At 38.8% G+C, this 26,796-nt stretch overlaps 1 protein-coding gene across 2 annotated transcripts in view; it reads right to left on the reverse strand.

Moving 5' to 3' along the window:
- RELN (reelin) overlaps nucleotides 1–26,796 on the reverse strand; it is a 279,101-nt gene that overhangs the window by 115,249 nt on the left and 137,056 nt on the right. For both annotated transcript variants that reach the window (XM_040061406.1, XM_040061404.2), the window contains exons 9-10: nucleotides 16,118–16,214; nucleotides 12,658–12,898 (exon numbers count right to left, since the gene is read on the reverse strand). In XM_040061406.1, coding sequence (XP_039917340.1) covers nucleotides 12,658–12,898; nucleotides 16,118–16,214 — 338 coding nt within the window. The remainder of the gene's footprint in view (nucleotides 1–12,657; nucleotides 12,899–16,117; nucleotides 16,215–26,796) is intronic.

The following is a 26,796-nucleotide window of genomic DNA, read 5'->3' on the forward strand; positions in this document are numbered from 1 at the left end:
TCCAAACTGCAGAACAAATAGCTCTAGAGGTAACGAGTTCTTGTGATAGAGCAATCCCAGAGGTCCCAAGGCTGTTCCCAAACCCAGTGTGTCCAGGTTCCTACTGCATTTCTGCACATGCTACCTCAGCAGCATCAAATACTGCCATGTGTCTACCCCAAGATGCCATGACCACCACAAGTCTCCAGGAGTATTGGCCTGGAAGAAGCCGCCTGTGAGGTGAACGAGGGGGTTACAGTATAGATTTTCTTCTTTTTCCCATCCTCCTTTTTACCTTCTTGTGTGTCTGATAAAACGACAGTCTACCAAATCTGTGCGGCAGAAACAGGTACTAGAAGCTTCTAAAGAAGACTGACCTTAATGCAAAACTGAGCACTTTGCAGTTTTTGAATTGTTCATATTACAAAAAATACTGATAAAAATAATAATTCTTTCAAACACTTCTTTTATTCATGTGTGTGTGTGACCTTGCTCTTAAAATTGGAATCTGGATTAAGTAAATGATTAATTAGAATAATTCTGCATTCTTACAACATTTCAGTATTTAAAAAAGAGATACAATAAAGCCAAATTGCATTGACCTTTTCAGTATCATGTATGCAGTGGCCTCTTGTCTCTGGACCCCTTCATAATGCACCAAGGGAAAATATGACAATCACATCTTCTGCACTTAAAAAGGTCATGGTAGTGTCACATAAGGGAATAATTAGACTTTTAACATAGAGAAAGCTTGGGCATAAAAGAAATGAAAACTGCTCAATACATCTCTGTCTATGGGTTTTTACAAGCAAAGTACAAAATAACACACTTTGTCATATTCTATAGCACTTTGTTTATCAATGCAATAAAGTGACATAACTGAAATTCTTTTATTGATTATTTTCAAGTATGGTTGTCAATACCTCAGCAATTAATTTACATAGAGGAAAGTAATTTTTGTATTTCTAGGGGTGCCTATGCATTGTTAGAAGAAACTGTGAGTACTTGAAATCTGATTTTTGTATAGAAACTTCCTGGTTTATACTTGAATGACAACAGCTCTGTGTTTATTAACACAGACTAAATATCACATAAAAATATAACACATTATAAAAATGTAAAATACTTTTTCAACAGCTAAAATAAACAAATTGCTGTTAAAGTGGGGTTTTTTTGGTGGGTTTGTTTGTTGTTGGGTTTTTTTGTTTGTTTTTTTTTTGTTTGTTTGTTTTTCCCAAAGAAAGGTCAAAGCAATAGAAAGATCCTGAAATGTTGATAATTTATCACAGAAATTAAATAGATTTTGTCACAAGTCTCCTTTCTCCTTGGTCTGTTAATGCAGCATACACAAAATACACCATACATGCCACTGAAAAGGCAGAATAATTTACACATCAAATATATTATAACTCACAGAAATTAATGAGACAGTATTAAATCTTCTCTTTGAAAAACAGCAGTTGTACTATGCAGTTATTTATAAGAGTGAGAAATTGCTTTTTTTTACTGATTTTAACCATCACACTCACCAGTATCACTACCATCAGAATTTTAAGAATAATTTGTTTGTTGTGCTTCTTGATTTTCAGAATTTTTTTCATTTGCTGACTACAAATAAAGTATCCTTTATCTGTCAATCAATCTGTCACAAAACTTATTATCTGCAGGCAGTCAAATATGCTAAAAATAAATATTCAGGCTAAAACTTTATTAAAATTTATACAGAGAGCACATCTCAAAGGTGTCCCTCATGGTCACGTAGAACACAACACACATCTTAGGAAACAAATAGATAAATAGATCTTACTGAACTAGATATTAGAATTGCATACAAGCATTGGAAATCCTCTATAAGTCCAACTTACACCTCAGGTGCTAAGTTATATGTAAGTATGCATTTGATATTGGGTATGTAATTAGTAATCTCTTGCTTGTTAAAAACCATTTATTAAAATAAACACAAACCAGATACAACCCAATTATCTTTTAATATTTGCATGTCTTTCTGCTTTCTAGCAGAATATTTATTGAATGGAGTTTTTGTTTAGGGTGTCAAGATAAATAAATGGGCAGTTTGGGAAGGGGGTATAAATAATTATTTATACAGTGGTGTATGATCAACCCTTTACAAAAGCTCAAAATAATAATTTATTTAATTAGTTCTATAAAGCTATATTTATGCATTTATACACAGCTCCATAATATCTATGAATATGTATTTTTTGCATATTTTATGTGTTAATGAACCACACAACGTATGGCTCAAATCACAATCTGCTCCAGTCAGCTTTGGCTCATGTGAAACAGCTACACAGAAGAGAAGTTCAGATTGAGGCTTAACTCCCCTGTTATTCTAAATACCTGTGAAACATGTAATAGAAGTTCACGACCTTGATGGCCTTTAAAATGAGTGAGAAAGAGACATATGCTCAAAACACAGGTATGGCTTTTAAGAAAGCCATCTTTTTTTTCATCAACGAATCCTTAGATAAAGTGCAGATATTTTTTTTTACCTGATGATCTGCTGGGGAAGAAAAACCTCAAAGAGCACTCAGCCAAATTTTCCAGGAGCAAAAGAAGCTCTGCAGGAGATGGTCCCTCACCAGCTTTGCCCCCAGCTACCTTGTCAGTCTTGTTCAGCATCCAGGAGGCTGCTGAATGTGTTGGATTATTTTGTGGGATTGCAGTAGCGCTTGAAGGGATTAAAGACAGAATTGAAACCATCAGACTCATTTTCTCTTGAGTTCAACCCAAGATTTGAATTCAAGTCTGCAGGAAAAAAACACCCTAAAGTAGAATTTACGTATTGTGTTATCTCTTTCCCGAATGAAAGGCTTTACTCTTGTGGTGAAAGTCTACATACTTCCAGTATTGAGGACTGAATTTCACAGGTGTTTATTTTGTTAGTCTCAAGAGGTGAAAAAAGTGGAATGGACACATAATGAGTTTTGTTGGAGTCCAGGGCATTCCTTTGGTTGCCCTGGAGGGTCAGGGACCTGGGCAGGGGGGTCTGGGACCCCAGCCCAGAGCTCAGAGAGACATTGGCTTTGATCTCAGTCCATGGGAAAAACTTCCTACACTGAGAGAAGGTTTACAGGCCACAAGAGTGTGAAAAATAGTAGTTTAGCTTATCACAGGGTGAAAAAATAGTAATTTTAGATTCCTAGCATTGAAGTGAATGGGGACAAGATGGAGAATTTGGGGTGTTGCCTCCTTCATTCTCCTTCCCTCACTCCATTTCTGCAGTGACATGGCACAAAGTAGTTAGTGAGGATTGGGTCAAAGTAAAGATGACCTTTTTAGTAATAGTGATAGACATTGGTAAGAAATACTAAATAAGAAATACGTAGCAATCAGTATAAAAGATAAGGACAACCCAGCTCAGGGGGAGACGTGAGAAGTCCATGCAGCTGCAAACATCTTGTTGGACTCTGAGAGAATTGTAAGATAAGAAACAATAAACAAAGTATGCAACCTTGAAAAATCTAAACCTGAAGACTCCGTCTCTTCCTTCGGTTTGGCTCAGAGCTGTGCAGGGGGGCAAAGGACCCTGAAACCACCTGAAAAATGGGGAAAGCCCCCAACAGAGTTTTAAAACTATCTTGATTGAGTTCTCCCTAAACTGGAGATCCTATAGATTACATAGTTGTCGGGTCCTCTTTTATGAATTCTGCAAATTTATGAGTAAATTTTTTTTCTGTTTAATCCTAATTTACATTTAAATAATTTATAAAATAAGAGGAAATTAATTTGCTGTGCAAAATTTGTAACTAAAAGGGACAAATGAAAGCAGCTTGTATGGGAGCAACAGCTGTAGGTCCAGAACTAAAGCACCATTCAATTCTGTTTAAATGGGATTAAATGTATTTGAAAGATTTCGTGTGTCCTTGTGCAAGTGACAACACTGAAACGTTAACTAATCTGTAAGGAAAAGTTAATTTATAGAGCAAATTCTTTGACAAATCTGCTAAACATCTTTTAACAAAGTTTACTCCCAGATCACACACATAATAGAACATAAGACACAGGCACTTGAATGAAGCCACTTCACAACAGTAGCTGTTTCCCTTTGTTTGCAACTGGAATGGGACTATCAGCCTGCCATAAGTAAACTGTTGTATTCCTAAATAAACAACCCCTTCCTGTTGCCAAATGGAAAGAAGTCAGGTTCTGTTCAGGGACTGTGGTGATCCCAAGAGGAAAAAAAAGGCAAAACCCCAACAAATAGTTTAATTTAATCTGGCACTACCTTATTCACTGGCTGCAATTGTTAAGCTATTGCTCTGCAAGAATAGGGCAAAATGAAAATTGGCTGGATGTATTCCTGAATCTCAGCATTCTTGGATTTACTTTCAATCTAATCTTGACTCTGAATTTGCTGTGTTTCTGAAGTTTTTCTACTGGATAGTTATGGTATCACTGCTTTTTCCCCATTTTCAAGGCCCTGCATGGCTCATCTTCACCATTTCCTGTATGCCCCATCTTGTGGGCCACTTTTCCTCGACCATCAGTATTTGTCACTATGTATCCTGGTGAGACAACCAAACCTGCATGCCCTTGCCCATTCTGCCCACTGCTCTTCTCAAATTTCCACATGATTTCCTTCAGACACTTCCTTAGTGCTCTCTTCAGCAAGCCTTATCAATGATTACACTGAAGAGTGCACTGATGACCAGGATGAGCATTCTCCCCTCCTGCAGAATTTCCTTTTACTCCCACATGTCCCCCTTCCCAGCTGATTCCCTGTTTTATAACTGGATGGCAGTGTCCTGGGACACAGGCTTTTTGGTCTGCATCTGGAGAGGCAGCGATGGTGCATTCCTTGACCAGGGCTCTTTGATGCTACATTGGTACCACAACTACAAAAAGTACGTTTTCACTCTAAAGTTGCTGTTGCCTATGAATATCTCTAGTTTATCAGTACGGTTCTTAGCCAAATTGTCTGTAAGACCCAGCAAGTCTTACTAATTCATAAGAGATTTCTACAACACATTATGAAGACACTAGTTAATGGGAGAGAGACAAATGCATGGTTGTAAAATCAAACTTTTGTCAAGAGCCTGTCATATTCTTTATCCTACACCACACTTCTTAGATTTTAGGTTCTTTTAAGAAAGCCTCTTGATCATATGAGATGCAGAATTGTTTCAATTATGGCTGGTCAAAATCATTGGTCAACAAAAGCAGAAATTCATATTTGGTGAAGCAGGCACTTTACAACTGGACCTCTTTAAGGTTTCATAACTAAATAATGGCCAACTTTCTATAGCATCCAAATGGCTTAAGGGCCCCAGGTGAGATCAGGGCTCCTACACCACGTAACATCTTAACAATCTCCATATTTTTAAAGACTTGCAGGCAAGCACCATGTAAGGAGCCATCAGCTACCCTCAGTGTGACCTCTTGGCTGGGAGGATCTGGAGATCTCCAGTTCACCCTGCAATGGGAAGCAGCACAAGCCTCAACCAGATCAGCCTGTGTCACAGTTGCATGTAAGGACACAGCCCTGAAGATTTTAGAAACTCAAAAGACAAATATTAGGAATGTAAACAGAAGCACTGAAGTTCATCCAAGCAAGCTTCTGTCCCGGTTGTTCAAGTCAAACTTGTGAATCAATAAATACCTCTTGGCTTTACAGTATGGAATTTCTTTACTTGGAGAGTGGAACAGAGGGCAACTAAATGATATAACTGTGCCACTCGGCAAAGCATCAACAGGAAACACTAGTGTGAAATTCCTCAGTGTAACAGATTTTTGGCTGAGGTCTTGCATATCATCTTCCTGAGGTTCATTCCTGCACTCCCATGAAAATGTTGTTCACCTCTATGCCTTTAAAGCATTCACAGTCATCTTTACCATCATCTAATTAGCTTTTTATCAGTGACGAACACTGATGCTCCTCTTCATATTATCTCCCCTGGGCCTAATGGCCCTGATGATTCTTTCAGACAGCTGTAGCCTCACAATTTATTTTTTGGCGACATTTCTTGCATTGGAATGAATGTGTTGGGCATTTGGGCAGTGCCAGCTTGCAAAGGGCTGATGGCAGATGGAAAGAAATCTGCCCAGTATGCCTTCACCTCTACACAAGCAGAGGGCCATCAATTTCCCCCATTAAGGAGTTGTCACGTAGCCCACCCAGCTGGAGGAGCATCTCTGATAGCCAGGCTGGCTGGCGTATGCTATTCAAATACAAAATGCACTTTAAAAAGAAAAGAAAATATCATTTGTCGGGAAATTGAAAATGCGTAGCTATGACCGCAGCCAATTTTTTAATGACTGTAATATTTTAAGTGATTATTTTTGCCACTTCAGATTGCTCCTTAGAGAGGAGAGGTTTTTTAATTAAAATCTAGGCAGTGCAAACAGATGAGATACGAGAAGCAGAGGAACAAGAAGAAAGATGAAGAAAATTAATTGAAGCAGCATTGTCAATAGAGCTATAAATTAGTTATTGTGTCTTTCTGGAAATGAGTCATGCAGATTTTAAAAAATTTTAAATTTTGACATGATAGCAGGTACAAGGATAGATTAAGTCCTGATAAAATAATACTTTGTATGCAATGTCTCAGTCAGCAAATGTGTGGTGACAGAATTTAGGGACAACCTCAAATTCTAAATTCTGTGGATTTGGCTGTTAATGCTCCTGGCCTGACATACCTTTTTTAATGAAAGGAAAGAACATAATGTGATTAGAATACCCTCTGTCTTTTCTCCCATGAGAAAAGCAGAACTTTAGTCTTTCCCATGTGCTACATTTTCACATCATTTAATGTAGGCTACAGAACAAAAACCTTAGCTGCACAAGCCAGGAGCACAGAGGGTTATAGTGCACTTTCCCTTTCCAAAACAATGGGATGAACCTTGTCCTGTGATGTAGCAAGAAACAATTAATAAAGTGTGTTTTCACTCATCATTTCCGATTATAGACTGTTATTCAAAGGCTAATGCTCAAAACACTTTTTTTGTTTATGAGTGATTCGTATGATTCATATGGTTCTTAATTTTCTAGGACATTGCATGATGTTTGTACAACACCAATCACTCTGGCGATGACTGGTTTCCTTAATGAGTCATTTAACTGGCATGATCTGACTATTCCTCCATGCTACTGGGAACAACTGATGTTTGGAGTACTCTACCCAGGGCATCATCTGCTCTTCTGAAAGCAGTGGTGTGTGCATCTACACCATTGTAAAATCAGAGTGAGAAAGGCTCAAGCAAAGTTGTTTCTACTCTTTGGCATCTAATGGGTGAATTCATGTTGTTTTTATTGATGTGCATCTCACAGTGACCTGTGAAGATCAAATTCATTCCTTCTAGGAGGCAGGAAAGACCCCCTGTGTTTTGACGCCAGCTCGAGCTGATGCTGGCTCCCTGCCATCCCTCCCAACACTTCCAAGCCACGGGGAACTGGCATGGAGAAAGGTGTAGGTCCAACATTGCTGCCCAACATCAATTCTCAGCTGTCCAAATGACTCACAGCACTGCAGCCAACCACCTGTCAGTTCTAATGAACTCCTAGACATTGTATCTAAGTACTATTATTTTAATTACAAGTGTGGTTATTAGGAGAAAAAAAAAAAAAAAAAAAAAGGCAATTCCATCCATGGGCTAGATCCAGCCCTATGGATATACAAATGCCTCCGCATGGGCACAGCTCAGGATGGCCACAATCTAAAGGGAGCCAGTCGACAGGTTTTGTGCACTTTGCACTTCTTTCTTCAACTCTCCTCCCCTCTCACACTCCTCCTTCCACCCACAGAGAAGCAGGAATGTCTCTCAGATGAGGTGCAGCAGGAAGTCTGCCTGTCTCTTCCCAGGAAGATGTGGTGGATAAGGGCTCCTGCAAGGCAAAGCAGCTGGCTAGAAGGCTGGGGTTTGCCCACAGACCAAATACTGCCTTATTATATCTTACTCAAAAAACAAAGGAATCCTACATCTTTGTAATTTTGACCAATTTATGGTCATAGCAATTTCAGTCTGCCATTTTTCACAATAGCATACATAGAATATGTATCTCCTCCTTCAAACAAATACAATTGAACTGATCCAGAAAATGGATACTTGAACACTTTTTAAAGCAAGAATTTAAAAGCAAAAGAAAAGGAAAAAAATCCTATTCATTTTAGCAAAAACAAACCCAAAAGATATATATATGGATCAGGATGTTTGTTTTAGAAGAAGACTATCCAAAGATGTTCCATTAATTAACGGAGTATTCAGACATTTGGAAATCTACTCTGGAATGAGGGAGGATCGACTAGCTTAATCAGCCATTTTTGCCGAATTCCCAGGCTTGTGTGCATGTCTTCTCTGCTCAGCAACACACAACAACACAGGTTCAGGAAGGACTTGCAGATCTAGGATGTGCACAGCCCTGCTCTGCTCAGGGTGTGGTAAAAGGTCACAGTGTTTTACATGTAATTTCAGCATATTTTTCTGAGTGTGGGTGTTTAGTTCTCCCACTCTTTTCTTATGCAACTTTCTCTTCTGCTACACTGGTATGCATATCTGAGAAATGAAAATGAGCTGAATGTGATGACCTGCTATTTAAAGGGCTTACTGAATCAGGATACCAGGATTGGAATATTTTCTGGGTTTATTGGTCATGCCCACAGTAGTGAATAACATGGATCAGTTACCATTCCCTAGTCCTAACCCAAATCCTCAGTGAGGCTGGCACACAGCTGCCCCCATTGCCCCATCCCATGCCAGGCTGCACACACAGAGCTCAGCACCAACAGCCTCAGGTGTAGTCTACAAACCCTGTATACCAAACAAACCAAACTGTCCAGCTGAATGGCAACCTCCAGCCCCCAAAGGAAGAGTGGCTGCAACTGCTGTAAGATGGCAATTCTGTAACTTGACTCTTCTCAAAGATGGTAAGTGTCACTGGGTTAACACACCACGAGCAAATACATTGTCACTCTGGTGTCTGTAATGATCCATACTGCTCTTTCCAATGTGGAAGAATCCCAGAGACAGGTGGTTAGGTCTCTACCTTATTTTTGTGTAATCAAAGCACTGCAGAAACATAAACTCTAAGACTACTGAGGTTGTCTCCCTTCTCAAAATTAGTTTTAGACCTTGCTCAGACAATTTTGGACTAGGGCAATCAGAGAAAATAAAAGAACTTACAAATGTTGTACCCCAAAGCTCAGCAATATCTGGTCAAATATACAACATATATGAAGTGCCCAATGAAAGTTGAAATCACTTTTCTGTTCCGTTGACAGAAGCACAGCATTCTTCCATACATTTCAGCAACCTCAACCACCAGAGCAGCCTCCTAATCATGCTCAGTACCGAGGCTGTGCTCATGCTCAGAGCTGTCACTGGAAATATTAAAACCCAGTCGGGAATTTATCCTGTTCAACACCCTTCCACACAGTCCTACGCAGATAAACACGTTCCAGTGGATTCAATTAATCTCCTAAGGGTTGCTTGGCCTTGCTAACAGCATCTCTCTTGCCTTTTGCTGTCTTCTTTGGAACCAAAACACACAAGCTCAACAGCTTATCTCTCAGCTTGCATCCTATTTCAGTAGCCAGGTCCAGCTGTGTCTGCAACCAGCCATGTGCTTTCAAATGAGTAGCAACTGCTCCTGAGGGCAACAAGAAATGTGAGGAAATCCCTGGGCCTAGCTTGAGCAGACTGAGAAGGGAGGAGAAACTGCTTCCCAAGCTGAGAGCAGAAAAGTTCCCAAAGTGTTCATTGAGAACACAGAATCCAAACCCACTAGACTGGAGTGTACACATTGCTGCAAACTTCCCAGTAATACTCTAGACTCCAGTGGTGTTATCTTCAAGGGATGTGCCGTCAAAGATGACCCAGGGACTCAGTAGGCAGCAAGGATGACATCACTCCTCTGGAAGGGGAGCATCTGCCTAGGTGGATGCAAACTCTGCAGTCATTTACTGTCAGGAACAGAGAGTGGTCCAACAGCCTAATAATACATGTTAGAGCCTGAAGAAATATTTTTAAGGCTAGTTTTTCTAAAATATTAATTGAGAAAGGATGAGAGGATATGAATTGAAACTTGTCTGGCACAAGCAGCTTGTGTATCAGAGACAAGAGATTGGAATGAAATTTGGCATCGTGACAGTGAGCATGGAAAATTTAAACACATAGGTGAGAGTTAAAGAGCATGATACAGCAATGAAACTTCAAAGAATCATAGAATATCCTGAGTTGGAAGGTACTCACTGAGACTATCAAAGTCCAACTCTTGGCCTGCCTAGGACACCCCAAGAGTCACACCATTTGCCCAAGAATATTGTCCCAATGCTTCTTGAACTCTGTCAGGCTGGTGCTCTGACCACTGTCCTGGAGAGCCTCTTCCTGTGCCCAAACACCCTCTGGGTGAAGAATAGTCAGCTTAAACCTCCCCTGACACAGCTTTGTGTCGTTCCCTCAGACCTTATCACTGATCACCAGACAGGAGATCGGTGCCTGCCCCTCTGCTCCCCTTGTGAGGAAGCTGCAGACAGCTATGAGACCACAATCTGCTGATCCCTTCGTAAAAATGGAAAGAAAAAAATTAAATTGCTATACAGACTTTGTGAACAAAGATCATGACTATTTAGCAAATTCTTGTTGTCTGGGAAGCAAAAAGACTTGTAGAAAAAAGAGAACTAGAATTATCTGCGATGGAAGCTACTCCTGTAGCATTGTTGGGGGTTCTCAAATATTCTGTATGACAATGACTTTAGCTATGATAGAGAAATCTCATATAGCCTTCCTGTGTGCCATATTTAATGGCATTAGCACAATCTACGAGGATTCTTACCTTTCTCCTTATACAAAATACCATGTTTGTGATGAACTGAGATTAGAGCTGTGTTTTAAGGAAAATAAAAAAAGATTTTGTAAATTTTTATATAATACTCCAAACATGAAAAAAAAAAAAAAAAAAAAAAAAAAAAGAGAAAAAAAAGAAAGAAAGAAAGTTCTTGGTGTTAGAATGTTACAACAGGTTTTATGCTGATCTGATGTAAATCTTGACCCAATTTATAGTCTTACTTTTGACATAACATGAAATTAACATTGCAAAATCTGTTCAAATTATATTTGGCAAGATTGTTCCTGAAAATCTGAGGAAGACTGCAGCAAGAGCTAAAAATGAACTGAGTGAAGGAGTGCTCTGGTGACAATATAGACACACTACAGGATCCCATGAAGAATTAAAGGCCTGCCTCACACATAGCCTTAATCAGCTGGAAACAGGCATTTGCACATTTCACTTGTACCTAAAATGCAAGACAAGCTTGGAGGAATGGCAGGTCAGTGAAAACTCACTCATGTTACACATAAGGCTTAAACTTGATGGGATTCCTGTCTAGAAATTCTCAGTGCTCAGTGGTCTCCAGGTTTAGGTCCTTTGTCTTTCATAGAAACCCAGTTGTGTATTGGCACAAAGCAGCTGAGTTCAGTTAAACAAACCCCAAAATAACCTTCACAACCAAACAAAAAAGAAATCATAAACAGCAACAAAAAAGAGGCTTATTTGTTGAAGTTTAGATGTTGTTTATAGATGTCTCAGAAAGAGCTAAGCAGTGTTTAGGCTTGGACAACTGAGAAAAGTAACAGTGCTTGTGGTACATTAATCCTTGTTTTTCTTTCACACCTTCACATATGTGGGCTGGATTTCAAAACCCAGATATAAGACTGACAAAACAACAAGTATTAACCAATCATATAATATTTATTAAATACACAGGACATTATTTGGTTCTAAAATGTCACGTAAAAACTTTGCCAACGTATAAAAGTACTTTATTTGCTAAAGTAAAAAAGAGTTAATAAGATGGCACTATGATAAGTAGATTAGTGGGAATATTTACTTCCTAACCTAATATTTTGAAGCCATTTGTATCAGGTTCTATGGGAAAAGGATGAGGCCAAAACCAAACTCTTACTGCCGTCAGTATTAGACATCTGTTTCCTGTGCAATTGCCAAAACCATTACCAGCATCATAAATGAACCCTGACATCAAAACTGCTTTTGTGAATGAAAATAGGATGAAACCAGAAAGTCATCAGCTGTTGAACTTCTGGCTTGTTTGAAACACAGACAGCAAGAATCCAGCTGTTTTCCAAATATTGAACAACTTTGCCTGTGAAGGTACTCTGTGCACAGAGATTTTCTTGGGCTCCTTAAATGTTTTTCTCAAGGTAGAATGGATCTTGATCTTGCTCTATCTCACATATCAAACCAGGATCATACTGAAAAAGAGAATCTTAAGGAGCAGCCACTAGTCAAATGCATGCTGCAAAGGAGATGGGATATTCACAGACAGAAAAAGTGGGAAACTTTTTTTTTTTGTGATGGTTTATGAAGTGAGTAGCTGTAGCTGACCAAGACCAAGTTAAAAAGCAGATATGAAAATGTTTCATAAATATTGCGCTGTTTTGCTAAAGAGAAGCTGTTTTCCATTTTCTGTTATGTGATCTTTGACATGACTGCCATTTGGTTTTGGTCATGGCAGAAAAGCTGCATTGTTTTAGGGAGCCAATGGGATAGAGAAAGGGTGAAAACAAAGTTAAAAAGAACCCAATGTTAGAAGCAGATGGAGTTGCCTGAACACCCTTGTGATCACAGTTTGGTTAGACGTTACTGTCTTCTTCTCCTTACAAGAGTAATAATAACATTAAGCCATGGGAAATCAGACTAACCTTAACTGTGGCCCCAGGAAAGAAAAGCCAGTTGCCAGTATCCACAGGATCCAGATTATCTTCTAACACAACTTTTCTGTGAGCAGCATTTATGATCAGGACGTTGTCCAATGCCCAACAGGCTTCATACACATCACCAGCATGAACATAATCCTGTTTCCACTGAAAATGGATGTTCTCTCCTTTAGCATCTTCAGGAAGGTACAAGATGTGGATGATTGTGCTGATGTTGGAAGGGGCACTGAAAAACAATGATAGGGAATTTTAAGCCATAGTCAGAAACACTTTTCCCTCAATTAATACATTTACTAGTGGTGACATGGCTGTGCTGACATCCCTTGTATGCTGATAAAGCTTCTATGGAAATCAGAAAATACCTGCCCTGAGGCAGAGTCTCACTGTGCCAGGCAGTGCCCATCCAGCCCAAACAGGCAGCCCAGCCTCAAAGAGAGTGCAAGCCTCAGGCTACAACAACAGATCACTGCAGATGTTTGGAGAGCAGGAGGATAGAGCAGGACCATGTCCATGCTCAGTGCTGGTCACAGATGGCAACTGGGTATTGTCAGGCATTTTGCAGGTATAGCCCAAAGGAAATGTTAAGGAAGCTCATTACAAAAACAGGTCTCACAAAATTTGATTTTAGCTTCATCAAAAGAATCTGCTGACTTCTGATGTCTCAGTCTCATAAGATTTGGATGGAGCAGAATGGTTGGAGAGAAAAGCTAGTGAAGTTCTGACAAACATGTCCTTCCAACCACACACCCCTGCTGTCAGGATAATTCTGTAGATAGGAAGGCCAGGTTGTCTTTGTTTCCATGTTCTGCTTCAAGAACAATAAAAAAGAAACAATCCATTTGTCCTCTCTCTTGCTGCTGAAAATGGAGAATGAGGGTGGAGAGTCTGACCTGGAGCATTACTATCAGGCAATGATTAGGGCCTTGAGCTCCTCTTCAGAGAGCCGTCCTCAGAGCTGTGAAAGGATTGTGGTTCACCCGAAGAAGCTGGGGATGCATGGGAGGCTGGGAGAAAGTGACCTGCGCTGACCAAAGGGCTTTTTCAGACCATGTGACACCATCTCAGTATATGGAGCAGGGGAAGAAGGAGGAAGGGGGCGTGTCTGGAGTGATGGCGTTTGTCCCCCAAACCACTGTCGCATGGGACGGGGCCCTGCCCTCCTGGACACGGCATAGCTCCTGCCTGCCCGTGGGAAGCAGTGAATTAATTCCTTGTTTTGCTCTGCTTGTCTGCACTGTTTTTGCTCTCCCTATTAAAGTGTCTTTATCTCAATCCATGAGCTCTCTGGCTTTTACCACTCCAGTCCTCTCCCAGTCCTGCTGGTGGGGGAGCGAGAGAGCATCTATGTGGGGCTAAACCTCAGCAACCACCCAGCAAGTGAATTAGCTCTATTCAAACTTCAGGCTACAAGGAGATACAAAACTGAGGTTTGCAAGACGTTAGCTAGTCAACATGGTATCTCCCATGGTAGTGATGCTTTGAAGGGTGAATATTTTGTCAGAGACAATCCAGAGCTTTTAGGGAAAAAGGGCAAAAATAGCTCCATTTTATAGAAGAAAATAGAGAAGCTCCTCTTTCGAAAGCAAAGCAAAGTGCCGAAAAGCAACTGTATTTGTCCCATATTCACACCCAGAATGTGCCCCCACAAACCGCCCTGCACTTGCTGAACATCGCGTCTGTCACCCTCCCGGCAGCGCTGCTCTGAGGCGTGGGCCTGCTCCTGCGGGGCCCACACACCGCGCCCGCCCTCCCGAGAGATCCCTGCCCTCCCGAGAGATCCCCGCCCTCCCGAGAGATCCCCGCCCTCCCGAGAGATCCCTGCCCTCCCGAGAGATCCCTGCCCTCCCGAGAGATCCCCGCCCTCCCGAGAGATCCCCGCCCTCCCGAGAGATCCCCGCCCTCCCGAGAGATCCCCGCCCTCCCGAGAGATCCCTGCCCTCCCTCCCTCCCAGGAGTGCAGAGCTGACAGCCCGCTCACAAAATACACCTCCTCCGCTTCACAGCTGCCCCCCTGTCCCTTCTCTCCCCAGTTCTCCCACTGTTTCCCGGAGCTGCAGGTAGTGCTGTGAAATCAGCTGAAGCACATTCGAATGAACACTGCAATTCATACAGACCACAGGAGAAAGGAGCATCCTTCCATAATTCATCCTCTCCACTTCGCACGACGCTGCTCTACTGACCTATTTTCTACTGCTGGCTCCAGCATCAAAGTTGAGGAAAGGGAGGTCAAACTGCATGCACATTAGCTTCAAAAATATTTGGTCTCAAGGGCTTGTGTTTGTATCCTCACAACTCTCAAGTTTCCTGGCTTGCAGAGCTATGAGAGCAACTGAGCTGATGTTATGGAGTAGATGTGCAATTTTGCATCAGTATGAGAAAAATAGAAAGAAAATTCTGTGGTTACTCTGAGGCAACTTCAGTGCCTGCAGTGCATTACTCTTGGTTCATATTTTTCTGGGATAAGAATTAGCACCAATTGTCTTACTAAAATTGAATATAATTTATGGTTTTTTTCAATGAAATTGTAGTCCCTCTCCCACATGGAGTTGGAGGATGAGGTACTGATATACACAACCTTGCAGCTAGAGTTTTTGCTTATTCAGCAGAAATTAAGGATCCTTTTGCTCTGCAAATTGCTTCAATGGGCTGAAAATAGGCTCAAGCGAGTCACTTGTATAGCACTGAGGTAATGCAGGAAGGCACACTGAGATGTTATCAGTGCATAACATATAAATATCAGCTTTTTCTTCCCCTGTTGTATAATTGTGTTTTTATGCCGCACAAAATGCCTTTTATGCACAAAATGCCTTTCCTATTATTACTTAATAAAATATGTTCTCTTAGAAAAATCCACCTCTGACACTGGCTCTCTCTTTAAAGATGTGGATATTGCAATGAAAAGATTTAAAATTTCCATTCATAATCCTTTGTGTTTTCGTGTACGCCTGTTGGTTTAAAAGCAAGGCACTATTCATCACAATCTTGATCTACAAGAATGTTAAGAGCTAAGCGTTCATATCAAATTATAAAATATTTATATTGAATATTTTACTCTACCAAAATTTTCTTCTTCTTTTCTTCTTCTACCAAAGAAGAAACTTGAAACATTATAAAATATGGCCCTTGCTGACATTAAAAATGGTGCTAAAATGCAAAAAGTCATCAAAGTTTTGTTTTTTCAGGCACTTGAACTGGCTGGGTATTGGAGTTGCATTTTAAGTGTGAAGTGATTCTCTTCCTCACTTCCCACACACTCAATGGATGAATTTGTGATTTACCAAACCTGGTGGCAGTTCTGCAATTAGCCAGGAATTTCATCCCTCATCTTTTGTATGAACAAGGAGAACAGAAAAGTTAACAAATAAAACAAGTTTTAAAAGAGCCAGGTTTAAACACCACCTGCTCAGCTGGAAAACACAAAAACTATTAAAAAGGTGTAACAAACCTAATTTTCTCCAGCTGAGTCCAATCTGCAGAACTGTTCTTACTGTAGGACACTGTGATGCTGGGATCTGAGTAACTAAAGCGACACGAACCTGATCCTGGGAAAGCAATAAAATGAGAAGGGTTACGACACAATGAAGCATAAATGATTCTCCAATAACCACAGTTGCTGACTGTGCCTTTGTCACCTTATCACTTCTCCCCATTTTAAAGTGCTTTGATTGATGATGAAATTTCCTGTGATCTGTTGCTGAAAGTAAACACAAAATAATGCATGCTTTATGAGTCAGAAATAAAGTAGAAATGATAAATCACAGCAGTGCCATGTAATCTCTGCAAATTTCCCAGGGGAAGCCAAGTAAATTACTTAACATCCCCCAGCTGCAGGAAAAAAACCACCATCAAATGTTTAAACAAAACCTTCTTATTAGAGAATAATCCACATAACAGAATTCACAGGGACAACAGTAAAAGACTGTTATTCATATAACTGTATAAATAAAGAAGTCTAGAAATAAAAATACAGTAAGTGAGAGGAAAATATATACAGAATTACTTGAGTCAAGAGCAAATGTGATTTAGGAATTTAAAAGAACAAAGATGTTACAAAATTAGTTATTTCAAGGTTGCCTGAAGGAAATTAAATTAAGAAATCATCCAATATACTCCCTAGACCTTATAATTAATAACAAACACTTGATGCTGATCTGGGAATCTCAGAACACTTTACAAAAATGAACTAATTAATCCTTATGGCACCCCTGCAAGGTAGGGTAATATATTTACTTTTGATTTATAAAAGGGTGCCTTCTGGGTGTTGTCACAAAAGATGAGCTTAACAATTAATACATGGGGCAGTCAAAATAACACGAAAACAGGATTGAGAAATTTGTCCCAGAAAACATGATAAACAACCTGGGTTGTAATTAAACACACAAAAAATACTATTTTTCCTCAGACACCAGATAATTCACCCATCTCAGAAAATTCGATGCTCAGTGAAACAGACATATCCTAGCCTGTGTTCCAAAGATCAAAATTTCACAAGCATGTGAGATTCAAAGCAGCAGACGTCATGTACTTTCCATGTTTAAGAGAAGCAGCTCTCAATTAAACAGCATCTCTGATGGCATCAGGATACTACTGAGAGTACCACAGCTTTGCCCACACTCTGAGTATGTATTATATGTACCACAAGTAGTATGTGTTGTTTATGTGTGTCTCAGATACATTCAATCACACTGAAAATTGTGTAAATGCATATTTTAATATAAGTATAAATGTATGTACACACTGCTGACAATAAAATACTATCATGTTCCAACCCGGGCTGCTTATTTTTGTAAAAGAAATAAATGGCCTGATTAAAAAGGTGTTAACCACTTGTACAAGAGAACAACTTGCACGTTTTAATGGGAACATATGTCATTAAGCACAAAGCTTGCAGCCCCAACTCCCCTGAGGCAGTTCACATTCACAGCTCTCAGCCCTACAGAACTGCTTTTCTACTCTGAGACACACATCACATACCTCTGCAGGGGGAAAACCACTCCAAAACATGGGATGAAGTCCTTTGTCTATAATTTTGTCTGATACATCAACTAGATTCTTGGAAATGATCCACAAAGTTGTTTTCCTGTATCTTTCACTAATGTTAAATTGCAAATAGAGTAACAGATACTTCCAAGCCACTACAGCTGCATGTGGTATGTTCAGCTGGTCTGACACGTATTCTTGCTGTAAAGAGGCACACAATAATTAATATTGCAAAGGCAGCAGGACTTTGAATTAGCAGCCATGTATCCAAAATGACTACAAAGCAACTGTCTGGTTATATTTTACTGACAAGGCATTTTATTTCTATCATATTAAAACCAAATGATGTCAGGAAAAGCCTTTGCATTTCATATTTGCCCATCTGCTGAGATGGTCTACTTTACTGAGTGACATCTGCTGTCTCTTCCTACTTCTGTGGAATTTAGGAGTTCCAACCTTTAATCACATTTGTTCATTTTATTTTAGAGGAAATAAAAAATCAGAGAACTACAGCCAGTTTGATATCTTCGGCCAGTCAGAGGCTGTGAGGTAAAACAGCAACATACTGAGTTTTATGTCAGACAGAAATTAAAAGAACATAAACAGTAGAAATAACCAGCAATATAGATTTTATAATATATACCATTCCAGTTAGTGTTACAATCAACTTTTGGTACAGTGCACTTAAAAAAGCTAAGTCAAAGTACACTGCTTAAAAAGAGGAAAATCAACATGAAAATCATCATGATTGCTACACAATCAACATGAAAAATGTTGTCTTTAGATCTGAACACCCTCAACTATGCAATGAAGATCAAAGCTGTTGCTTAAAAGAAATGGGGCCACTCAGAAATGGCTTTGCAATATAGGTGTGGTATTTCACTTTTGATACTGGAAAAAAAGCAGTAGAGACAAAAAAAAGAGGGAGACAAATGCTGGATTCTATTATTTTAACAAGCAGGGTAGATTGTATTAAGATTAAAGATAGTTTGGAAAAGTCCTCAAATAGCAATGACTGGCTGTGATGATAAATGTGTTTAAACCCTCCTTTTGTATGTTCTTGACTCAAGATCATAGGATAGTAAGATTATTTTTCATGTACCTAATTCTGCAAAGCTCAAGCTGACAAATTAAAAAGTATTGATCTGATACTTGAATCTTTTGCAAAACTAATACACATCGTAGTTTACAATAAGAATTTCTCCCCAAGGGAGGAGGGTGCATATGCAATTGCGCTACAGGAGACAGGGTGTACTGAGATGGTCTTGGCCTTTCAATATAATTTTCAATATTACTTTCAATATTACTATTACTTAATACTATGGCTGTTTGTCTATATCACTGTTATTTCAGTAACCCTAAACTAGGATCATTTAAAATAGAAATCTGCTTTTCGGATGTTTGCCTCTACCTTGACCCGCAAAGCTATATTCTGACTTTCTGAACAAATATGCGATCAGAACTCAAGTAAGTACATTGCAGGAATGGGGGGCGAGTTCAGCTCGGGAGGGAGCTGTCCTTCCACTGCTCCCAGAGATGGTAATAAACAGTTTGTCAGCTCTGAGCAGAGAAGCAGGAGCAGGATATCATGCCATAAATATTCACACCTTCCTGTCCTCTGAAGGAAAAGTTGTACATAAAACCCTTTGAATGAGATTAGATTCAGTTTACTTTCAATCAGGAAAGCCCAGGATTGAATTAGCCCTGAAAATGGGTAGCAAAGCCTGCACAATGATTACTGTAAACAAGTCTGTGTTAGTAAGCTACTGCATTAGAGAAAAAATGCTGTTTATTCCTTAAGATGAGTTTGTCACAGCGAGATTGATGCCTTGGTGAGGTTATTGCTAGATAAATCTGGCTAAGGGTTAAGATTATATTTTCAATATTAAGGGCTTGCATGTGTAATTATCTATTGGGAGTGAGGGGCACCCCAAACTGTACTCTCATCAAGAACAACCAATTTTTTTCTTTACATATATACAAGGCAAACTTGTCCTTGTGTTTCAGGAACAAAGTATTTTTTTTCCTTTGGTGTTATTTTACTCTTTTTGATAGACTTTCATCGGATGTTCACAGACTTCCAAAACTTTCAGAGAAAAGCTAAAGTAGAGACAACCTTCATGGATGTAATTTTAAATGATACCTTTGAAGCTCAGACAGCAATTTTGTCTGTTATCAGAAAATTATAAGCAGCTTCTGGTGTAAAAACCAGCCATTTCCATATACTGAATATTCTGAAACACTAATTTATTTGGCTGGTACTTTACATGTTTGGATTTTTTTCCAATTCAAATTTCAATAAAACAAAATTTTCTCAAAGTTGAGTCCAGGCACTGATGCTAATAGAAGAGGGTTTTGTCTGGCAAACTATGTGATTACTAAACATGTTCTGAAAACTGCTTTGTTGATTCTGCTTAGCTAAAAAGGAAAGAATAGAAAAGTGAAATGAAAGTATGTTTCTCAATTGTTTTGCTGCTCGTTTCACAAGACAGATAACCCACAGCCAGGACCTGACTAGCACTGACCATTCTCAGCATATCCAGCTGAAACAGTCATAGCTTTTTTGACTTTTTTAATTTTAGGTCTTCTTAAGCTGATTTTGGCTGCCTAAAGTACTGGTAAATATTTCACCGACCTTATTTTTTAGGTGTCATGTAGGTAGCAGTACTAAGAGCATAGTATTTCAGGAGAAATGTTATGAAGGCACCACATATCAGCTATTTGTACCCAGGTATTCAGTTATTTGTATCCAGGCTGACAATGGCGGGCAAAATTAATTCTCACTATGGCTTTGCCTCCAACTGTGTCAGATTTCCAGAAACCCAAGCCATACAGCTGTAGGTCTCTAAGATTTCTTAACAACATTGATCAGAAGCTCATGTTTTGCTGAGATAAAACTGGGTGCCATCTGCAAGGGAAGCAATATTTTGCTCCTTATAGTGTGACGTCCTCTGCCTCTTGACAGCCTCTTGATAGTTCCTGCGAGTGCTTCCGTGGATAAGCAGATGAGATATCTAATGCTGGCTTGAAGGAGAATGAGTCTAATGGGGACTGCACAAGAAATTCACACAAAATTGTGCAGAAGGGTTCAAATTGTGTCCTGAATGCAGTCTGAAAAACAAAAGGGCACTGGGAAGAATACCTTTAATCTAATGCTACAACATTACTTTTATTAATTTTGTTAATGGGATGAATAATGATTAGTGGTTGCTAAGGATTATAATTTTGTGATATCACTTGAATTAAGCCAAACTGGATAATATAAATTACTAGTGGTCAAATCTGGTTGGCTTGCTAATAGTTTTTTCCAAAGTAATGAACCATATATTTTGGTATAATGACTGGTCCATGGGTTCTGATATTTTTTAGGTGTATATTTATATTGGCTTTTGATCAAGAAGAAGACAGTTTTAACCATTTTAAAATATAGAATATTTAGTGCTGGATTTACTGGAGATGCACTGGTAAAAATATGTAATGCTCTGTTCATACCATTCTGCTTCTGAAAACTTTCTCAAGAGAAGGTCACAAGAGCATTTTGATTTTTCTTTGAAGTCACAACATTGAATTTAGTTATGAATGTGATTTTTAATTATGACATTTTAGATCTTTAGACTTTTTAAACAGCTTTCCTTATTTATAGAGTGAATTCAGAGTACAGAGAGGTATTTTGAGTGTAAAAAAATATTTGAATTAAAAACTGTAAGAACTACATTTTGTTTTGTAATCATGGTCTACCTGTTAATGGGGAAAAAAAAAAAAATATTGCTGGCTGCTTTTCTTTCCCTTGTGGGAAAAGGATTTTGACTGTCTGTACTCTTGTATGTGTTCTAATAAACAATCTGAAAGAAATATCTAGCACTAGGAAAAAAAATGCCAATGGTGTTTACCTTTCATAAAAATCAGATCTACTTTAGAATTAGTGAGAATTACAAATTTTGTGATATAAAGTTTAAGCTATTTATTTTCTGCAGGTTTCTGAGAGCAGCTATTTTTTTCCACTGGCAGATTTAGGCTTTTTTCCATTTCAGAAATTCTGGGTAGTTATTTACATCTATATAAAATTAAAGGGTTGATGAGCAGGCTAGAAGCCACCACTGTAATATTGTAAAATACGAGGAGAAAAATAATTAGTAAATACATTTGATAAAAATGTAAAAATCATTTGGTAAAAATCAATCAGAAGAACTTCATAAATGAAGTCCTAAAAGTTAATCTGAGGTTAAACCCTAAGTGGATGGGGCTCTGAGCAGTCTGTCCTTGCCCAGGGTGTGATCCTGGTTGGAGCATGGAGCAGGTGATCACCCAGGGGTCCCTTCCCATCCACCTCCTGCCAGGATTCCCAATAACAGCAAATGTACTTTTCATGAATTAATGCAGCTAATTTCCTTTAGATGAGAAGTCTGAGGAAATACTTATCTGGTTCAACTTCCTCTTAGTCTATTTATATTCAGAGATCTGATGTGCTTCCTGCACTCACACAAATTTGTTCTCTTCTAATGAACAAGCTCAGATCACAATTCATATTGCTTTTTGTGATGAGAAGGTTAAGGGGAGAAAAATAAGCCAAGCAGAAGGCTGTATTTTCCTCATGTCAGTGTCCAATTTATTCTGACATAAAGCTATTTATAGAGTCTCTTTCTGAAATACAGCCAGCAGGTATGTGCTTGGGTAATAAGTCTGTTGCCAAATAGATAATTACATGATGCTAAATTTAACCATGCTCTTAAGTACACCAACACTGTATAACAAAACACCTTGCTGAAGGCAAAGTGAGCAAACTTGCTTAGACCTGGCTGAAATGGACACCCAGGAACTATAGCTACTGAAACAACAGCATCATTAAGGCTCCCAAAATACTTGCAGTTGCTCTTGGATGTCTGACAAAATAGTAACCCTTGTGTTCAGGAAGCATTTTCTACTGTGGTACCCACATTCTACACTTCAACATTATTGCCATTAAATAGTTAATGTCAGATTATGTGGAGGTCCTCTAAGTGAGAGGGCGACCTCTCAATGAAGCTGGGCAGAATGTAAACACCACGTGAAAGTAGCTCAGTAGTACACTAACACATATCAGTAAACAGAAAGAGATGCTTTGTGTAACTGTGTTTAGCCGTCAGGGTCAGCCGTGAAGGTCTATAATCACGAAAATTACCTCTATAAGGTGCTGGTAATGGTATTAAAATACTGTAGGAAAATACATGAAGTTGTATTTAGATTCCTACAGCCAGTCCAGTCTAGAGAGGCAGTAGAAAACACACATTGGTCCCAAGAACTGCTGCGTGAAAGGAGGTGCCTTGAATATACCGATATGAAAGTCCTTTCCTCGGCTGCTTTAGTGAAATTCTCTGGCACCAAGAAAACCTGGGAAATAATTTTTCTCAAGCCAATTCTGCACTGAGGTGTCTCACTTTTCAGAAACCCAGTAAAGCCTACCTTTAAATGTATATGCATGTAGATAATAATTAGCTTGGTAAAAAATTGTCTTCTGCAATTCCTGATGGGCTTTTCTATTTTTATCTGCTTTTATTTTCCAGTCCTTCACCCACTGGAGGAACAGCCAGGACTGTTTTGCTGATATGTGGGCTTCTCAGTTTCCCCACCGGGAACTACAGATGCTTTGTTTTTAATTCAAAAATGGACCTTTTAATCATACAAAAGTGTTATCCTCATACAATGATATGAGCAGGATAAGGATGGGTCTGTCTGTAATCCAGCATTTATTTTTGCAGTGACCAATTCCATAATGGCCCACGTTTAACTCCAAGGTGGTGGCACGGCCACCTGCCCTGGATCTGAATCCTGAGGCTCTTTATCTTTTCTGCTTTTCTCCATGTAGTAAATCTTTAACGCTCACATTTTAATTCCCAACAGTGGCAGAGAAACCCTGGTACAGAAGTAATAAAGACAATATTTCATTGTAACCTTGGGCTAGCCAAAACAACACAAATCATTTTGCCCCAAGGTCATTAAAATGTCTTTCAAATACAGCATCAACTTTAAATCCTGGTTTCAATCTAGGTATTACCCTAGGCAGCCCCTCTTGTAAAGCTCAGTGAAATCAATAAACACCACCTAACATTTCCACATGTTGTATGAGGAGTACTTGATGATATTACTTACCTGTCTTATTCTTTCACATTAGATGTAATGTATAACCTATGCATCAACACAAAGAGCTTTTCCACCAGAAAAGGGAAATTAGTAGGTTTCACGTCAGATAATAGCAAATGGTAATTTGGGTAGCCAATCAAAAAAACAAAACCAAAATCAAAACAAAACAAAAACAAAAAAAAACCCCACCAAAAATCCAAACAAACAAAAAAACCCACAAACAAGCAAATAAAACCCAACCAAAAACCAACCAAACAAACAAAAAAAAAGCCCCAAACCCCCCAAACCCCCCAAAAAAACAACAAAAAAACCCACAAAAACCAACCAAACAAAAAAACCCCAACAAAAAACAACAACAACAAAAAAAACAAAACCAAACAAACAAAAAAAACCAAAACAAAAAAAAAAAAAAAAAAAAAAAAAAAAAAAAAAACAAACAAAAAAAAAAACCCCAAACAAAAAAACCCAGACCCAAACACCCAATACTTTACTGGGGGGAAATGGGAAATGAAGCAAGCAGAAGAAATGCAGAATGGTGAATGAAACCAAATTTGATATTGAGTTATGTTATATTAAATTCTCATGCTTTTCCCATATTATGAAAGAAATTAGGAAAAAACAACCTGAGGAAGAGACAGGATCTAATTCTAGTAACAATGAATCTGTGGCCACCAGAACTACCCTTCTGTGCTGGTACCACTACCAACAGATCTGTGTAGATGTGCCATACCTGCATAGGAAACCTGGTGCTTCCTGGAAGGCACTGGAGAAAGAAATTTGTGTGACTGAAGGAAATCATCCATGCAGGTGACTAAAGCAAAGGGGGTGGCTCAACATGCCCACAACATTAGACACCACAGCTTCCTCTATGAGTTTTTTTTGGTGTTCAGCTAACAAGATAGTGATGGATTTAAAAGATCGAGCGCTCCTCCATGCCAAATTCAGATGGGATTTATTTTTCATTTTGGTATTTCTCTAGAGAAGTGCAAGCAAATTTTCCTAGCAAACTTGAAAGAAATCTCTATCCAGTTCTTCTGAGGCTATCTCACAAAATGCTATTACAGCATTTGTCAGTCATCCAATAGCTTCTGTAATTGTAAAACGGACTAAACAGAACCAGAAATTAAGAGAAAATGATCAGCAGTGGTTCCTTTCAGCCAAAGCTAAGACCTACATAGCAAAACATTTGGAAATGTTCTATCAAGCGCTCTGAATTCAAGCAGAGAATAAACAGCATAAAAACACTCTTGTCAATATAACAGCTGCCACCAGATCTGAATTAAAACACGATAAGAGCATGAATGATAAAAGTCTTCAGACTGTTACATGGGGTCAAATGCAGTCATCATTGTTCTCATGGCTAAGCCAACATGGAATTGGGGAAGCAGAAGAGATCATATTCCCATGCAGGTCTCTGCAGAGCCCTCCAGATGCTGCTCTGGGGAACAGCCCTAGCAGTGAGAGGCTGCTGTTTTCTCCACAGAAATACATGGAGCTCAGTGAATCAGCTGCACTATTTATTTGTGTAAGATTATTTTTTGGTCATCACTGTCTTCTATTTGCTGAGGTTAATAGAGAAGTAAATGTGAGTTCTGAAGCATAGAATCCTATCAGTTAAGGACTAATCCAAAGGGCGCATTCAACAGTTCCAATGATGATGCTGATGATAATAATAATAATCTGCAGATTGTGCACACATCAAGGTAAAATAGTATTTCCATTATCTACATAATAAAATAAACTTTATAATTTAATTCTGCAAGACTACACTGGTAGCAAAGGCAAATTGCCACTACAAATTATAAGTGGAATAAATAAGCCTGAAAAAAATTGCATTTTACTGTGTAAAAATAAACACTGTTCATCCTTTGTCTCCAACAACCATCACCAAGACCATTAGGCCACGGATTTTTCTGAGTAAAACAGCTTTCACTTATATCCTAGTGACCTTGGTAGTTCAGGGAGAGAAATAAGTCTGCTGCTAATAATTCACTAACCTGATGTCTTAGGGTGAAGCAGGACATGACACGAAAAGTCTTTTGGAATTTTTATGTCAAAGATCTGCATCCAAATCAGTGACCCTTAGTCATATACTAATTAAAAGCAATTTATATCAGATTTTAAATAGTTTTCTGAATTACAGTTACAGAGGACTAGGAAATCAGCAGAATTAAAAGCAGACTGTAAATAAACTAAGTCACATAGAAATCCTTGGTATGTGCATTGCACATACACCTCACCACTGAAAATACATGACAGTATAAATGTAAATTCAGCAGAGGTAATACAATTACTCTGCAGTTAAGTACAGCTGATGGTCTCATGGGTTTTAAAAGCTCAGGAAATCTGAAAACAGGGGTGATTACTCAGCCAGAAAATAAAGTTGTAAGAGTGGGAAGTGTGTTGACTAAGATTGGAGAAGTTATTACTTCTGTTACTGATTTAAGTGATTATACTGTAAGATTGTCAATGAAATATTTATGCATGTAAAAGCAGAGAGTTTGACATTTTATTTCCTTTGGAGGAAGATAGAAAATGGGGGAAAAGTAGGTACTATAGAATTAAGATCACCCCTAGCAACATCTCTGCACTCTGAATTACTAAAAATTCCTGAATAGTTGAATACCAACGGTAACATTTCTTAATAATATTTTAACCATATAAAAACCAATAGACACGCACATTTACCCTTAATACAGGTTCCATTAGAAAGATACTAGGGGACATTGATAAACTGTTGTCAGGTATTGTTAGTGATTGTAATAGATTAATTTAATACATGTGGAACTCTCTATGGAATACTTGTCAAATGCTATAATCAACAATTAACTTGGTCAATTAATTTGAAACAGCAGAAGGTGCAATAGCAATAGATGGCAGAGAAGTGACTGGATGTTGTTAAAGAAGTTAACAACAAACTGTAACTCTTGGTCAGCCCTGAAATAGTTGAGTGGATGATTACTGTAGATCTCTTCCAACTGAAATGGTCCTATCCTATCCTATCCTATCCTATCCTATCCTATCCTA

The sequence above is a fragment of the Hirundo rustica genome, chromosome 4 (assembly GCF_015227805.2).
Source record: "Hirundo rustica isolate bHirRus1 chromosome 4, bHirRus1.pri.v3, whole genome shotgun sequence".
Lineage (NCBI taxonomy): Eukaryota > Metazoa > Chordata > Aves > Passeriformes > Hirundinidae > Hirundo > Hirundo rustica.